Source organism: Amphiura filiformis, chromosome 15 (assembly GCF_039555335.1).
Source record: "Amphiura filiformis chromosome 15, Afil_fr2py, whole genome shotgun sequence".
NCBI classification, from domain to species: domain Eukaryota; kingdom Metazoa; phylum Echinodermata; class Ophiuroidea; order Amphilepidida; family Amphiuridae; genus Amphiura; species Amphiura filiformis.
Genome location: NC_092642.1, coordinates 55,610,091 through 55,628,125, shown reverse-complemented (window position 1 = coordinate 55,628,125; position 18,035 = coordinate 55,610,091). Strand labels below are relative to the sequence as shown.

General features: G+C 36.2%; 1 protein-coding gene across 1 annotated transcript in view; it reads right to left on the bottom strand.

The window, feature by feature from the left end:
- Nucleotides 1-551: 551 nt before the first annotated feature.
- LOC140171852 (uncharacterized) overlaps nucleotides 552-18,035 on the bottom strand; it is a 39,680-nt gene continuing 22,196 nt past the window's right edge. The window contains 2 exon segments of the mRNA XM_072195181.1: nucleotides 552-3,049; nucleotides 3,837-4,321. Of these exon segments, the coding sequence (XP_072051282.1) occupies nucleotides 2,816-3,049; nucleotides 3,837-4,321 (719 nt within the window). The 3' untranslated portion in view covers nucleotides 552-2,815.

The window sequence follows — 18,035 nt, the reverse complement described above, 5'->3', positions numbered from 1 at the left end:
AAGGGGTACTACACCTCAATAAATTTGTGTCTATTTTGGCATTTTTCTCAAAAACTAAAAACACAGTGGTAACAAAAGTTATGTATATTATAGGGGCAAGGAATCCAATTACTACACTGGAATTTCAGTGACCCAAGACAAGCGGTTTTCTATCATATACACTGAACTGCTTGTCTTGAGTCACTGAAATTTCAGTGTAGTAATTGGATTCCTTGCCCCAATAATATACATAACTTTTGTTACCAGTGTGTTATAAGTTTTGAGAAAAATGCAAAAATAGTCAAATTTACCACAGGGTGTAGTACCCCTTAAATAGACTCTATTCTTGGCAGTTCAGTATTATCAATAAAGACCCATATCGAATACAAGGTCACTTATTCTCATTTAAATAGAATTCTCTTATATTAATTTTACTGGAAAATTAATTATGCTTGACTTTCCATAACTTAACAAAACTTTTGATTTTTTTAATGGGAGTTGCGATATATATAATGCTTTTTCATTCGTTTAAAAATCATGGTCACCCTGGTTAGTATTGCTTTTTAAAAAAAAAAAAGTCATGATTTGACTGCCGAATTGGGAATTTAACGATGTACTTCTGTGTGTGGAATATTTTCTCCACTAAGAGAACTACCGAATCGGTTGAGCATGTGGCAGATGAACAGATTACCACAAAGGAAAATTCAAGTGGTGTTTTAAGTACCCCAAACAAAGAAAAGTGAATGAAGTTTAACTGTGGGCAATCGGATTATAGGTTCGAGCGATCTCTTCTTTTCTCATCTTCTCCGATTAAACTCTCTCAAAGCATAGAATATAATCTACAGTTTAGAATATACTGCATTCTTTGTGAGAATTTAAAACTACATCTTTTCTTGCATAATGAACCGAAAGCAACAATGTATGACATTGCAAATTGGACCATTTGTGCAAAACAACATGTGCTACCAGTAACTCCTATAATTTGTTTCATTTTGACAACGATTTTTCAATTCATTTTAAAAAGTCTTCAGGGGAACTTATAACTTACAAACCCTTTATTTTCCATTTAACTTTTGCAATACAGAAGTACAATAGGTCACAACTTTACATGTACACAATTTTTTCAATTAAAACAATTGTGCTTGAAAAATAGAATAAATTACTGATCTTTTTAAAAACTTGTGGTACGGTATACGTAAAAAATATAAATTATAATAAGTAAATGTCAAAACATTGAAATCCATTTTCTTTAACAAAAGCGATACAAGTTTTGTTATAATATGCATGTATACATAATTGTTTTTGATATACAGCAACTTATCAAAATAAAAGTAAAACATATTTCCAACACATCAACCATGTGCACACATTAAGTGTAGGAGCTATTCAAAAAGAGAAGGGGGATCAGCCCAGGTTCTTATATCTGCCTAGGTTCCAGGATTGTACATACTGGGCTGGTGGCTGTGTACACAAAGCATGTACATTTATAATACGCCTCAATATGAAACAAAATAAGATCTGCAATTATCTGGAAATCCAGAATTATACACGACATCTACACAATATGTTAAGTTTTGTTGATTCAAATATCAACACTAAGTATTTGAAATTTTGCCTGTCCGCTAGTTTTATAACCGGCTTTTTTCTTAACTGGCCGTTCTCGCAAACTTGAGCTTTACCAGAACAAGTCAATGAAATTTAGAGCAAAAATAAATTTGTCAAATTTTATTGGCCCCTCAAAAAAAATCTGATACCACAACAGGATTGTTTGAAATCACATTGATTTAAATCGCATGATTTTTCTCAAAAATAAAATCAATGATTTAATTTTTTATCACTTTTGAGTCTTTGTTTACAAGTTTATTTCTTTGTTGAATTGACCATTTTACTTCATTTCTCATGTTTCTACAACTTTTGGGTACAATTAAAATACCTCTATGATGCCACTTTATCTATTGCAAAAAATTCATCTTCAAATGCAGAATTCAACAGGTTTTTTCATTCATTGGCCTAGTTATGAGACCAATAAATATTGGGCGTAAAGGATTTTATCATTATTAAGAATTATTAGTAATTTTATCATTATTAATAATATCATGCTTTGGTATGGATCCAATATTTTCACACACTTGGATTCAACAAAACATAATGATAATCATCTGTAATACCATTTGAAATTCATACTCTCGTGTGGTGTGGAAGATTAAGGTGATGTCTTCCATAGGGGGTATGGATTTCAACTGGAATAGCCCATTTTCTGATCCTCAAAAAAAGTTTTCTCATGAGAGAATTGAGGATAACAATGGCATTTTTCGACAATGGCAAACCGACTGCAAATTTTGACCGCTTATCCTCAAGGATTCTAATTTTAAGAGATTTAAAAAAATCATTGCATCTGATTCAAAGATTTCCGTATCAGAAGGGAAACAATGCCTTCATCAAACTTGTCTACACCACAGCAGCTCGAGAGAGTATCCCATCATGTATTGCAGTCTATGACGATCTGCTGCCACTTGACCTCCCACCGGGTGGTCAGGTGACCGGAGGAGTGTAATCACTGCGCTGAATGAGGACGCCGTGATGGCGTCGCAAGCTATGTCCTTGCTCAACTCAGACTCTGAAAAGGTAACTTTTTAAGCTTAAGTAAGAGCCACTTAAATATTAAGAGCTATGGATAGTTTCACAATATTTAAAAGATCATATTTTTTCAAACAAAAGTCTAAGCTTCTCTGATAGAACGTTGTAGTGGGGGATTTTGTGTACACTTTCTATGGCATGTGCATTTATACTATGGTACCGCAGAGCATGATGGGATGGACCTATCAGCTGCTGTGGTCTACTCTAAATCTTGCAGATTAATAGTGCTTTCTCTAAACCCTTCAATTTCCGACCCAGTTGACTCCGTCTGTAGAAAGTCTGTGGGATTAGATTGGCTGCATTGTTCTGTAGGTGTGTCGCTGCCGTGCAAGATGGCCGTCACTGGCAGGTCACCTCCAAGGGCAGTTTGATCCGAACTGCTGGGTGGTGGTGTTAGGCTAAATACCATGTCGTTTTCATCAGGTGGATCATCCTGAAATGAAATAAAAAGAGAGATTATTAAATTAAGCGGTGCACAAAATGTATGTATGACCGAACTGGTGGTTCTCAGGCTTTCGTGGTTCTTTCATTTGCATAATTACCTCGAGTGACCCCAAGATGATCTTTATTAACATCACACATGTCAATGTTTCTAAGTCCCATTGTATTACATCAAAGCATGTGGGAGAAATCAATAAAGGAAGCCAGGGGTAAGGGTTACAAATTTTGGTCAACATTTTATGCACAGACACACATCGGGGCTCACTTAATAGTTGCCTTCCAAACTGTGTTTGGCGTGGACAAAAATTGTGTTTGGCGTGGACAATAAATGCTTGCTTTAACATGTACTGTACAATAGTGTACATGTCTGAGCTTCCAAAAAATACTTAATTAGGACGATGTGCATGCGTAGCACGCAAAACTTTTGTATTTTACACTAATTGTGGGTTTACTTTAAACAACAGGTTATTCCAATTGAAATTCATACACCCCCTATGGAAGACATGAAGGGAGTGTGGATTACAAATTAAGACTTATCTCCCTGACTTCATTCAATCTGCACCCCCTGCATGGGAGATTAAGGTCATGTCTTCCTAGGGGTGTAGGAATTTCAACTGGAATAGCCTAATTTACTGTTGTAAGATTGCTGTCCTTGTAACAATTTTTGTTATGTTTCAAAGGTTTGCAACATCTGAACATATTTTATTCAACCTTCTGACTAAGTTTCCTAATTTGGTGACCAACTCAATGTATATCCAATTATTTTAAAATAAACATACCTGAAGTAGCTGAGATTGCACAAATCTGGCCCCCGTGGCCGGGTCCCTTAGCATCAGTGATGCGCTGGTCGTATTGGTAAATGTCGTAGACGTGTATGATGTACATATCATGGCGCCCTCGTCATCGTCCGAATCAAAGTCGTCTAGACTAGGGGGTTTCTTAATCCCTCCTACCCTGTACATAAAGTCTGTTCTTGCCGAGCCACTGTGATTCTCTTGGTGCACCTTACACGCCCCGGCGAGACTCGTCTGTGGTGACACGTTATTCTGCGCCAGATGCGGGGGCGCAAAGCCAGGCGGTACATCGTTTATCAGTCCGCCTTGAGTGACCATAGGCGTGGAGGTTGGAGTGAGGAGATCGGTAGCCAAGCTGGTAGAAGCTTCCATAGACTTTTCCGCTGACTCTGCAGCTTGTTGGAGGATTGGTACGACGCTAGCCGCGTCTCCTCCAGGGCCCATACCAACTGCTGACTTGATGTGAACAACTGTTACAACAAATAAGGTGAAATGAGAAAGTAATGAAATTTAGTATAGGCCAAACAAATTATGTCATCATTATCCAGTGACCAAGTTTACTATTGTTGGTAAATATATGTTTTACAATTCCAATAATTTACTCACATTTTAGATGTTTCATCTTCCGATCATTTAAACTTCATCAGTAATGCACCTATCTAGTAACATTCCCACTCTCATCTCCAGAGTGTCCTGTTCTTTGTAGTAGCTGATCGTGTACTCAGGAGATGAGAGTGGGAGTGTTGCTAGATTGGCGCATGGTACAAACATCTAAAACATGAGTAAATTATTGGACTAACAGTCTTCCGGTTGCTAAGGGGATTAACGCTATGCACAAGCCCGGTTAATTTGAATTTACTTCCCTCACAACTACCGTTAAAGTCCATGGTGTCAAAATACTCTTTGATAGATTTCTCGCGTAAATTACATTCAATCTTCTTTAAACTTTCAGGTTTTTCCTATATATATATTATATATTATAAATATGTGCCAAAGTAGAATCCATAATGTTCAGTTAATATTGAGTAAATTAGATATTTCTGTTCCGAAAGTGCGTCTTTTCTATAACGTAACACTATCGTTTGAGAGGGACCTGTCGATCAAAACCTTCTTATTCATATTCATAAAGGTGTAAACCAAATACGGTATGAGTTTCACCATGTAAGATGCACTGGTTATTCATATATTCATGATTGAAAAACGAGACTTTTTCATTGGCCGATAAAGGAAGCCACGCCATTTGATTGATTGATATGGTTTGATAATATGTAAATGACCCAACGTCATCAGTTCCATTCACGAAAAACAACAACAATAGCGGCGAGCTGTATCGCGGCGAAGGAAATGTTGCAAACTAAATTCACTAATTTAGCCATTCTCATCATTGTTTCTGTGCACTTTCTACACTTTTTCAACAAGAATCATAAATATCTACTATAATATTGATGTAATTTAGTTGTGACTTCGCGATTTGTCAAGAAAATTGGATCCTACAGCCAGCTGTGTCCGCGTAAAGTTAAACGCGCTGTGTGTACACGCACATGTACAGGGGCTGTTTGTCGGCACGCTTGAGGCGCAACCATGAAAAAGTATTGACATTGTGATGTACCCTGTATAATTGTGTATCATGAAAAAGGGGAAGTTACCTTTCTAATCATGAAATAGTTTGTTTATTATGACATCTAGGGGAAAACCCAGATGAATGCAATAACAACATCATTTATGAAGACTATTTATGTCACGGGGGAAAATCCCCTGAGATTGTGAAATAGACATAATAGTGGGAAAAACCCACAGGAAGTGATGTAAGGTGAAATGTTAATGTCTATTATTAGAACATTGGGAAAATCCCAGATTTGCTTCAAAACATGTTTGCAATAATTCTAGGCAGACCTGTATCGATATGATTGTAATGTGAATGGATATAGCTATAGCTCTCAAAAAGAGAGCATTTAATGTTAACCAGTTATTCTGGATACTCAGGGAGTATTTCAAAGTGTAGCCATGGAGGATTCCTACAGTGCTACAAGTTCAGCCTCGTCTGAAATTATGGTTATTATTTTGGAGCTACGAAAATTGACCACGGTAAGGCATAGGGTCTACTGCGGATTGTGTCGGACTTTATGGAAAAGGTTAAATTATTATCATCTGGATACAGATCTGATAGGCTGCAATAGCCTTTATTATTGTCACAGTTTGTAGTGTTGATCTGGGCTAGCTAGCTAATATGCTTACAGTCCAATTGCTTCAAAGAAAGGAAATTGCGAACCAGAATTAATTTTAAGTAGTCAATGCACTACTACCTGCCAGTGTTGTCGGAGAAGATTTAGAATACGTCAAGGAACGTACTTCTTCCAAGAAAGGAAAATATATTCTTCTGCCGATTTGCTGAAGTCTGGTTAAAGGGGGTAACCCTATTGGTTTTGGATATGGATTGTCTTTAAAATTACATAATAATATCAAATATCGCCTCCTTTATGCTGCTTTGGGAAAAACGAGAGCATTTTCAGCGTAAATGTGAATAAATAGCCAAATTTGCAATCCAATACCTTGGTATACGTGAATTGCATTCTGGGCAGGCAATGACGAATGCTGACATACTGTACAATGCCCGGCCCGTATTGAACGGAAAATGTTTTTTTTTGTACCGTTTCAGAAAAAAGGAAACAAAATATATTTCCCTTGCAATATGTACATTTCAAATGAATATAAAAAAAGGTTGGGTAAAATGGAGAGGAAAAAAACCCTTCCGAGACCGGGTTTTGAACCGGTACCTCTCGGTAAAAACAAACGCGCTAGTCAATTGAGCTATTTAGCACACCACACTTACTATCGCTGTTTTCATAACTATATACGGCGCACCGTCTCCTCAGCAGTTAGTGTGGTTCGCTTTTTCACAGAATGGGTATGACGTGAAACCAAAGTAGCTGTTGCGGTGACTGATATTTCGCTCATAATTCCTCCCAGAAATCCAAAGTATTTACCATTGTTTACAAACTGGTATACCTGTAAAACCGCTGTGATTCATGATTTCTCGAAATACATCGACTTGGAGCGTCAAATTTCAGGATAGTAATGAGAAAAATAGTATCTATTATGTGATGCCAAAACCTCATCAACAATGAAAAAAATCGGGGGGATGATGCTGTCGATCGGGTTACGGACCTTTAAAGGAGCAACACAACTGTCAAAATAAGTGGGGACAACTGCATCGCAGACCTGCTTCCTGAAGATATTGTGTGAAAGGTGGAAATAGCACCATTTTTGGAGAAAGCAGCGCAAGGAGTTAAGTTGGGAGAAAGCAGCGCAAGGAGAAAGCAACACCAGTTTTGTGTGAGGATTTCATACGCAAGGATATTTATAAACTCAAGTGTACACTGGACTTCGCTGATTTTCGCAGGACAAGTGACTAAGGATATATTACATCAGTCGTCCAGAACATTGCAAGAACTTTATGATCACCAAGAAGAAGAATGCTGGCCAAGTACTAAATAGATAAAAGAGTGATTATATTGTGTATGTGCATTTGTTGTCATATATTATACCAATCATAACGTGCTTTCAATTAAAGACTTAGATTTTGTTAGCTTAACCAAACAGTGTATTTGTGTTGTGCATTCGTGTGAGTTCGGGTAAAAGGTGATTTTGGCCTTATGAGTCAAGTACGACTCGTAACAACATCACTACCAAACATGAGGTGAACTAAACTATACAGTACGACAGCAACTTAGCTCACTTCCGGTAATTTTTACTGGCGTGACCTCTGCTGTTACGTAACGCAATGTTGAAAATCAGGTGGCAAATACGGTTTTTCAGAAAACATCAAAAAATGGAATACACAAGTCGCTTTCTCCTTCATTTCCATATTGAGCCCATAGATAAGATATGAAACATGCGTATAAGGCAAAGAATAACGTGTAAAAGTTGAATTATTGTGGAAAAAATGAATGCTTTTGGTGCGCGAAGTAGCCTAAACAAGGCGGTTCTCGAACCACGAGTCTCGCCTGCTTTCGCAACCGCCTGCTTTTGTGATTACTTTTGGTAGAGGTAAATGAATTTGGCGGTTATCGGCTAAGCACGATTATCTGGCTGATGGTGACTGTGCCCACCAAGTTTCATGCCCATGCAACAGTTTTTACTAATTTGACCCCTGGTGACCCTGAAATGACCTTCCAAAACTTTGGCTCTAAATGTTGACTGTATCCACTAAGTTTCATACCAACACGACAGTTTTTACTAATTTGACCTCAGATGACCCCTGGTGGCCTCGAAATGATCTTCCAAAAATTTGGCTTTAAATGTTGACTGTACCCACCAAGTTTCATGTCCATCGACAGTTTTTACTAATTTGACCTCAGATGACCCCTGGTGACCTGAAATGACCTTCCAAAAATTTGGCTTTAAATGTTGACTGTACCCACCAAGTTTCATGCCCATCCGACAGTTTTTATTAATTTGACCTCAGATGACCCCTGGTGACCTTGAAATGACCTTCAAAAGATTTGGCTTGAAATGTTGACTGTACCTACCAAGTTTCATGCCCATACGACAGTTTTTACTAATTTGACCTCAGATGACCGCTAGAGGTCCTCAGTGACCTTGACCCACTAACCAATACAAACCGGTTTTGTCTCGGGTCAAGATGCACCCACCCACCAAGTTTTAGAAAAGTGCAACTCCTAGTCTCCGAGAAAATAGGCGAAAACCAAAACTTTAATCAAATTTGTCACACACGCACACACACACACACCCCCACCCCTACATACGGAAAAGTGATTATATAGTCTCCTGCCTTATCAGGCGAGACAAAAATGAGAGAAAATGCATGTCACGATCACTAAAATGCTTATATCTACAGCTTTGAGGAAACGCCGGTCTAATGCTTTTCTGTTATGATAAACATTAATTAACCACAGCTTGTATTAAAATTTCAGCGAAAATGAGCGGTGGAACAACCTAGTCGTAGGTTGAAAAGTTGCGTTCTTTGAGTTTTCGTGTCGTGAAGTGCACGTTGCAAGTGTCACGATGCTTCACGAAATGGATCCCAGCCGGCGCTGTCTATTATACATGTTATATTGATTAATATAGCAATTAAAAACGTCTATTGTTATATATTTTATAAATGCAAAATACTCTATTGTGTAACAAAATATTGTAGTCGTCAAAAAAGGTAGTATCATCTCATTTAACTGAAGTACAAGCAGTTTTGAAAAGATTGTTGTTGAGTGAGATCCTTGAACATGTTGAACGAGAAATAAGATAGCAAAAGAATACCCTTTGCCCGAACAAGTTGCGATGGCTTAGTGGACAGAGCGAATGTTTGCAGTGCGGAAGGTTGAGAGTTCGATTCCCATGTTATCTTGTCGATGATGTGGAATTTTTCGGTTCGCTTTTTCTTTTCTTTTTTCCTCTCCCTTTTGTCTTTAATAATATAGGCCTAAATGAATGTCAGCTTGAAGGCCCACTTTTTTCATGATTTATTTCTTGTTCATGTTTAAGCCTAATCCTACATTCGAGTTCATATCTTTTAAAAAAAATGCATTTAAGGAGCCCTTTTTCTAAGAACCTCCTGAATTTTGCTGAGGCGGGAAGATGGAGGTTCTTCAAATCTCTTCATACTTTTTTATGGACATATAGTGATGAAACATTTCACATGGTGAAATAATTTTGCTGTATCATGTGCCAGTGTTTCTAGAACAAAAACCCTTGATTGAGCCCATTTACGCAATTTTGTCAGACTTTTAAAATCGACTATATTTCATGTTTTCAATGTATTTCTAGATCTGAGTGTACAAGAAAGTTAATATTTGGAGTAAACATTTCAAATGGTTGGGTTCACAAATATATTTAAAGATAAAGTCATAGTTTTGGTGCCTTGTGAGTTTTTATATTATGTAAATACCTTAAAAAGAAGATGTTTTAAGCAAAAATAGGTCATTTTTAAATCTGTATTTCTCTCATGGGCAGTAACTTTTCAACACAAATCGTACATATTTACAAAGCCGAGGAACAGTTCTAAAAAATATAAATTTTCACCGTTGTGTTTTTATTTACTTACTTAGATACACACAATTTAAGTTGCATGGTTTTAGTGAACTACTAATTTTTAACACCAAAGGCGCATTATACTTTATCCATGCCTGCGCCCATTGTGCCACTTACACGTACACTTTTTTCATTAACATAATTCATAAGATGCATTTTATCTGTTGTATTATATCAGCTTCATTTCTCACTAAAATTTAATTTTCTTCATGTCCTAGCCCTCTCTCCATATTAATAGGCATGGAAATCTGACCTTAATTAGAAATAATAAAAAATCATGATAAAATGTATTTATTTAGGTTTTAAATCTTTATTATTTTTATATAATGCAGATTACTCAGTTAGTATTCATGTTATAATTCATAGATTTCTCCTCTTTCCTATTTCAATGGTCAGTTGTAACTATACAGCTACTTGTAAGACAGTAAAATTTACAAGAGCAGCAAGAAAAGTTCCATTACAGCACTTCTGACAACATAGGGCTCTTTGGCATACAATGATACAAGTGGCATTGATTGGTGACCCATGCTAAACTTGTTATATATAATTTCATATTAAGGTTATTAATTATTTTAAACTGTTGTGATTTGGTAGTTCACAGCATATTACGAATGGTAGTGAGCTATAGCAAAACTGCATTGCTCAATTTATAGCTTAGCGTGTAGAAGAATTCAAATATGACAGATATACTTTTAAAGGTGCTGCGGTTCTTGAGCTACGTTTAAAGAGGGATGAAACAACAACACTTTTGTAAAACGTACATAACTCATTAACAACAATAAATTAAGCAAGTTTGCAAAGTATACGATTTGTAGAATGAACTTTTGCAAAACATGAAGGTGTTAATTTTCAATAATATATTGATCTAGATAATGAAAATAAATTTTTAGGTTGCTTCGACCAACAATACCTCGTCTACCCTTAAGATTCGATTATTTACTTGCACGGTATATTCTATATTATAGGCCTATATGCCCATGTTAAATACAAGATGTGATGAGTTTATGTTTATTGTTTTATGTTCATTATAATTACATTTTCCGCATTCTAATATAATAACTGCAATGGCCGCTGACAAAACATTTGCAAAACTATATTTGGAGTCTAATTTTTAGAACTAATGTTTTTCCACTATGTTCTGTTTTAATTTAACCATATACTCTGAATAGAGTCTATGAATAGAATCTATGATTTAACCATAGGTCACGCTTCCATCAGACAGGGCTTGTGCACCTCGTGCTATTCCATGTGTATATTTGTGTCAGCATGGATCATTTGAAATAGGAGTGCATGGCTGTATGCTTGAAGCAAACAAAACATGGTTTGAAAGAAATAGTAGAATTGAGCAAAATAACGTTTTAATGCATAAATCCTCAGCGATTATTGCAATCAATTTTAATTTTAATAAAGAATGAACTAATTCTTTCAGAGAATTGAAATAATGATTTCAATGTATTTTTAACTGTTATTCATGACCCAATGAGTAGAGTATGCTGCACAATGGTGGTGGCTGGTATTAGTCCGGTATCTACGGGAAGTTAATGAAGTTCCCCCCCCAGGACTCTACCAAACCAACTTTTTTAGCTTCCTTTTTATGGTCCTATAACACATTCAAGATGTTAACAAAAAATAATTCCTGGCACTCCAGCCATTTTCAAGGTTAAAGGTTGCTCAAATCTGGTTAACAAGCACACCAAATTATTCCTCTTATTGTAAGGATTCAGATAAAGTACATGTGACATACCGTTCTTGAGTTATAAAGCAAAAAGGTCTATTGGGGGGTGGTCAGTTGTTATTTTGGCCACTCAGGGGGCGAAAATTAAAACTGCTCAGATTTCAACGAAAATGGTCTCAAATTGATCGTCATGTAAATCCAAGTAATCGTTTGCACTGTCTAAAGTGCTTTGTTATTGACCAAATTTGCCAATAAAGGTCAGTCCCCATTACAGCCTATTTGACCACAACCCTTGTTGTGATGTTTCCCAGGTAACGAAACATCCTACATGGTTACAACCATTCCTTATTTGACTCGTTTTTACATGACAAGCAATTTGAGACCAATTTCGTTGAAATTGGAGCATTTTTAATTTTTGGCCCCTGTGTGGCCAAAAAAACTGACCACTCCCCAAAGGTTTAAACCACTAAATTATCTTGAATGTGTTATAGGACCATAAAAGAAAGCTAAAAAAGTTGGTTTGGTAGAGTCCTGTGGGGGTCATCATTAACTTCTGGTAGATACCGGACAATATCATTGCCAGCTGCCAGCTCCATTGAAACACTGCAAAAGAGGGGTGACTTACATGTCGCAGAAGTACACTAAGGAGTAAAAACACAATGGTGATTTTATTTATTTTTGAAAACAATATTCAAGGTCCCATTTGACATGTAAATTTTTTTCTCAAGTGACTGCCTGTAATAAAAATCTGTTTGAAATTAAGCTTATTTTTAACAAAAACTAGCAAAACTATGGTCTATATTAAGGTATCCTGCGAATAGTAAATAACACAGGGACAAAATGATGCATGATGGGTATGCCCTATAATGTTGTTGAAACTATGTAGGAGTATCAGTATCAAAGTCAATATCGTTTGAAAGTTATGGGATACAATATAGAAATCAATGTATTCGTTATTTGTCAATATTTTGCATTTAGGGCAAAATTAGTGATTTTTTGTCTAGAAACACTGATACGAGGTAGGCAAAAAAATTCATTGCCATGAGCAAGGAATCATCAACCAAGAGGCATATACCAAATATGAAAGGATTTGTCCAACCTTCATCTTCCCATGACCTGGTGGTTTTTACACGGAGGCCTCCTTAAGTTCAGTAGCTTTCAATATGAAATAAAGCATGTCAAACTTACGTAATTTTTAAAAGTTCAAGAATATATATAGGCCTATCAAATAAAGGAACGTCAACACAGATTTTCACGATTTTTTAATTGGACTAGACCCCTCCCCTATCGGCAACATATTTTATGAGCTTTTATGCATACATATCAAATCATGAGATGCACAAATTTCAAACCTAATATTTTGGCATATTTGTAATTTTTACACAATGTCCAACTTACACCTCGGATTACACCTAATTGGAATCAGCCAAGTTCGTTGTCTAGATAGATCAACTAACTTTGATGTCTTATTAAAACTAATCCCCCATAGAACACCACAGTTAAGCGGTCAAGATATTAAGTGTTTTCTTTCATTTTTATCTCGCTACTTCTGCTTCAAATGTAACGTGAAATCCTTCCTGACAGTTATTTACTACTAATATAATTATTGTTATAATTTTTGGAATAACAAAACTTCAAATTTGCCCGAAATTGTATATTATGGCTTTAATAAAAATATGACAACCAGGATTTAAAAATATGAGTTAAAATCAAATCAAAAATCAAAGAGAGGTGCTTGCGGGGTTCGAACCAAGATCGAACTTCCAAATACATGTATTTACCACTAAGCCATGCCAGAGATATGATTAATTCGGTGGCAATAATAGCAATGTTATACCCACTCATTGGCTCACTCGTGATTCTATTTCTGGAATGAATTAACACCGTCCAAATAATGTAACACAAACCTTTATGCTGACTTTTAAAATTGTTTGAACGTTGGGAGTATTATTTTCAAGTTAAATAACCAACAATGGACAATTGACAATGAAAGTTTCTTTGCAGGAAAAACATCGGCCGTACAATATATGGCGTGACAGTAGTCACGCACAAAGATAAACATTTCAACATGTTCAATATGCGACTAGAAATATACCCCAACCAAAAATCACGAAATTTTCAGGCAAGCTAACTTTAGTTATTCTATAACATGACACCCATTTTTGATTCCGGCGCTTTTTCCACTAGGAAACCCAAAAGTCTGGAAAGTACCAATTTTGTCTGGAACAGGCGAGGTCTGTCCGCATTGGTCTGCAAAAGTCCAGATAGCCAACACCTAAGAAGATAATTCAATTAACTCTGGTTCAGAGTTTGGTCACTTTGTCCGCAAAAGTCTACAAGAGTACGCAAAAGTCCGCAAAATCCTAGAGCTTGTGATAGAGCTGTAGACATGATGTCTGTGTTGTTCACACCAGAATTCTGACCCAGCTCCAGGCCATTGTTTAACTATTGATTTAAATGGTCATAAAATTCTGGCCCTGTTGGCTGTGAGCAGTAGAGTATTGATTGGGAATGGTCATGGTTAGTGAACATAGTTTGAGTCTAAAATCTTTTCCTAACAAGAATATTTTTGCATGTTTTTACTATGACCATGGTTAAATGCAAATTTCTGATTTAAATTTTCTGTTTATTTTCAGTGAAAATGACAAAATGTTAGTGGTGTATCATGATATCCTAGCAAATGCAAAACATTTTCACATTTGTTTTGTTTTTAAATGTTATTAAATGTGTGGTTTTAGATTGGTTAAGAAAACATGTTCTCATAAATATTTACAGAAAAACATCTTCAAAATGTTTAATAAATGTTTCTGATCATGTTTTTGTGTAAATATTTCAAGAAACTTGAACAACAAAAATGTTTTGTGTTAGCTGGGATGTAACTAATAGTGTTTCTTTGTGTGAATGTAAGAATCATAATACTGATATTTAATATATTTATTTGTATGTGATGAATTCTGCGTTGCTAGCTAAACTGTGTAATTGAATATATTTATATTTTGTTTTATTTTCCTGTTTACAACCCATTTCAAGTCAACTTGGGTTGGAGACAGGCAATTACTTTTGCTTTTATTTTTACATATGTTATAATTTTGCATGTATATTCAATTGTGTTTAAATTAGTTTCTATATGTATATTATTTTGAACGCATCATACCGCTGGTTAGGCGTGTGCCACTGATATAAAAGTGTATGTTCCAATAAATAATAAAAAATAAGACAGGAATAGGTTTTGTTTCAATCACTGAACATGCTTAATAATATCTAAAATGGTATTTGGTGTTCACATTTTTTATTTTAAATTTCCATAAAAATTTTGCCTCTACTATTTACAAGTGAACTGAACATTTTGCAAGGTAAAATAAACAAATGAAGTATGTTGGAGATAAATAGATTTACACCTTTTCCAAGACAATTACCATTTTAGTATCAATTTTGCAAAATATGTCTTCAAGTTTCCACCCCTTGATTTTAACAATGATGACAAATAATATGATGAACCCAAAACACCAATTACTTGTAAATGATGTACACCAAATAACCAGCTGTATCTCCCTTGCATCATGAACTTCACATTTCAATCTGGTGTTTATAAAAATCACCCTCTATACATTATCATTGTAAATTGTTTTGATTGTTAGAAACCATTGTTTTTGACCAATTTCATACAACCCCACTCTTTCACACAGCACCTTGCACAAACCATGGAAAAAGTAGATTCAGAGATACAAGGTGACAAGTGATATTACAATGGTCCATTGCAGTGCACACTTACTAGATCACAAAATCAATTGTCCACTATATTGTATTCCACTTAACATGATCAGATCAAGTCAAGTGATGTTAGATTAAGTCAAGTGTATTGTCAATTAAGTGTCTTATAAGTCAGTTGAATGTTTATAATTAAGTTACTTTTTTGGATTCAGTATCAAGAATGCACAGATAATATGTGAAAATATATCACTTAAGGGGGTACTACACCCATCGCATTTTTTTACGGGTTTTTTGCATTTTGTGAAGAAATGAGAAAAAAAATTGGACATAGTGGTATGCAAAATGAAGGGGCAAATCTTCTCGTTCTATTGGTGGCATCGGTATCAATGTAGCTTACATGCTTTTGAAGGTAGAAGCCAAAAGGTGGTACATCACTGATGTTTTAAATTCACTTCATTTTGGAAAGTTTGCTATCAACGGATTTCGTTAAAATTTTGGATATGTGTTGCTAACGCATTAGAGAAATAATGTTGATATGTAAAATGGGAATAAGTGGTTCCTGATGGCTTCATGAACTTGGTGATTTTCAGCGCTCCACATCTATCAAAAACGAACTGGTTAAAATGCTTCTATTTTCAATGTTGAGCTATATTTTGTATTTTTAACTAGCGACATTATTTCACTGAAACTTAATTAAGCCATAGGTAACAGGTTACCACAACCATACTACAGCAATGTTGAAAAAATTGCATTTCTCGTCACCTATACCCACCATATTTCGTAAGTGCGTTAAGCTTATATTTGCGATTTTGGTAACTATTTTACCTTTTGTTTTCTAACCCATTTCAACTAGGAACTCCAAAATTGATACAGTGATAGCATATTTTAAGCGAGTCGTATCATTTGTAACTTACCTATGATTGTCGCTATCCAAGGCAAAAAAAAAATCAAATATTGTGTATATTTCCATAGAGTTCTGCACGATATACGGTGGCGAATTTTGACATTACGACAATTTTGACAAGTGTTCACCCACAATCCATTGCGTTATACTGAGTTGCGAGTTTTGGTATATATTTAGGTATTTTTAAGATCAAATCACGGAGCCATGGAGAAGGAAAAACAAATTTTAGACAAGCCAAGACGGGCGGGCCGAGGCACAGGAATTTGGGAAAATTTGGCAGATCGAAGGGGGGAAATTTTGGCGCACATTAAATGGGACACGACTGATTTTTAAATAACACGCACAAGGCTTTGGAATCACGTCACGGGTATGCCTACAGAATAGAAACGCAGTCAAAATCATGAACAAATTCCTGCACGTTATCCGCACGCTCAGGCCTATAACGTAGGCCCTACGCTTCAATTTAGACATTCCCATCTATACAATTTTAAAGGCCTATCCAGTGATCCCAGCAAAGTGTGAAAAATTAAAATTGTTTATAAATGTCTAAAAGTTAAGGATAAGTCATTTAAATTGTCATTTAATATTTTTGAAATGTATTTGGCATAGGATCCTAACAGCAGTAGGCCAATTGACAAAGTTGAAGCCCGATATAGGCCTAATGTAGGTGGCCTATCATAGGCTTATCCCGGCTAGTAATCAGATTCGTGTAAAATGTCTGATGATTTTTTCCCGGGATGAGATTTTGTCTTTAATAGGCCTACTCAGCGTTTGGCTAAACCACTAATAGGCCTACTATAAGGGGGCTGGCATTTTCTTCGGAGGGGGGGTCACAAATATGTCAGTGACCGAGTCAATTTTTATGACCCCCATCATGAAGCAAAAATTTTTACGACTTCTATCGCGGGTCGAAAAATTGTATGCCCCCCCCCCCCCTTCCAACTACACAGACTCAAGAAAAATTATTCATTGCCGGAACTAAGGCACGGAGCGCGTCAAAACTTAAAAGTGAAAAAAGTGTGTGGAGCGCGTTAAAACTTTTATTGTAAGTGTAAAGAAGGCGCGCGGAGCGTGTAAAAATTTTGCATAGATTGTATGCACATTTCGATTGCAAAGATAAAGAAGAATGGCAAGAAGCGAAAATTTTGAGTCACCAGCCCTTAATAATTCTATAACCCCCTATTTTGGGTGTTAAAAAATTATAACCCCCTATTTTTGGTCTGAAAATTCTATGACCCGCCCAGTATTTTTGGGACCCCCCCCCTCCCGAAGAAAATGCCAGCCCCCTAACAACAAACAGGGACAACAAAGGCAATTATGAAGGCCGGGGAAGGGGTAAGATTATAAGAAATTCAGTTGGTAGGCCTACACCATTTGGAAATCCCCAGTGAGCCCCCTTATCATGCTTATTTCATCATCTAATATTTTAATTATATGACTGCCCCTGGCTATAACCTTTAACTTTCATTTTTCCGTGTTACCTTTATACTGTAGGCCTATGCCTATTATTTTATGGAATTGTAGGCCTATACTGTGCTTTTCACCGCTGATTAAGTTTATATTATCGCAACTCGCCATCTGGGGTGGTGAATTTCTTTCCCCATGCCAACAAATCTTTGTCCTCCCACTTTGACATGCCAACCCCCTCTATCGACATAGGCCTACCAAAACATTGTCCCCTAGGCCTACATGGCAACCGGTATACTTTTAGGCAGGCCGAGAAGGGGCAAGCAAGTTTTGGCACGTAGGCCTATATTATTGCAAAAGCCAAGTATTAATATACTCCTTTAAAATGCCTCTTCTGGCACAAAAGAAATACCGGTAGCAGAGTGATGCCATGTGCACATGT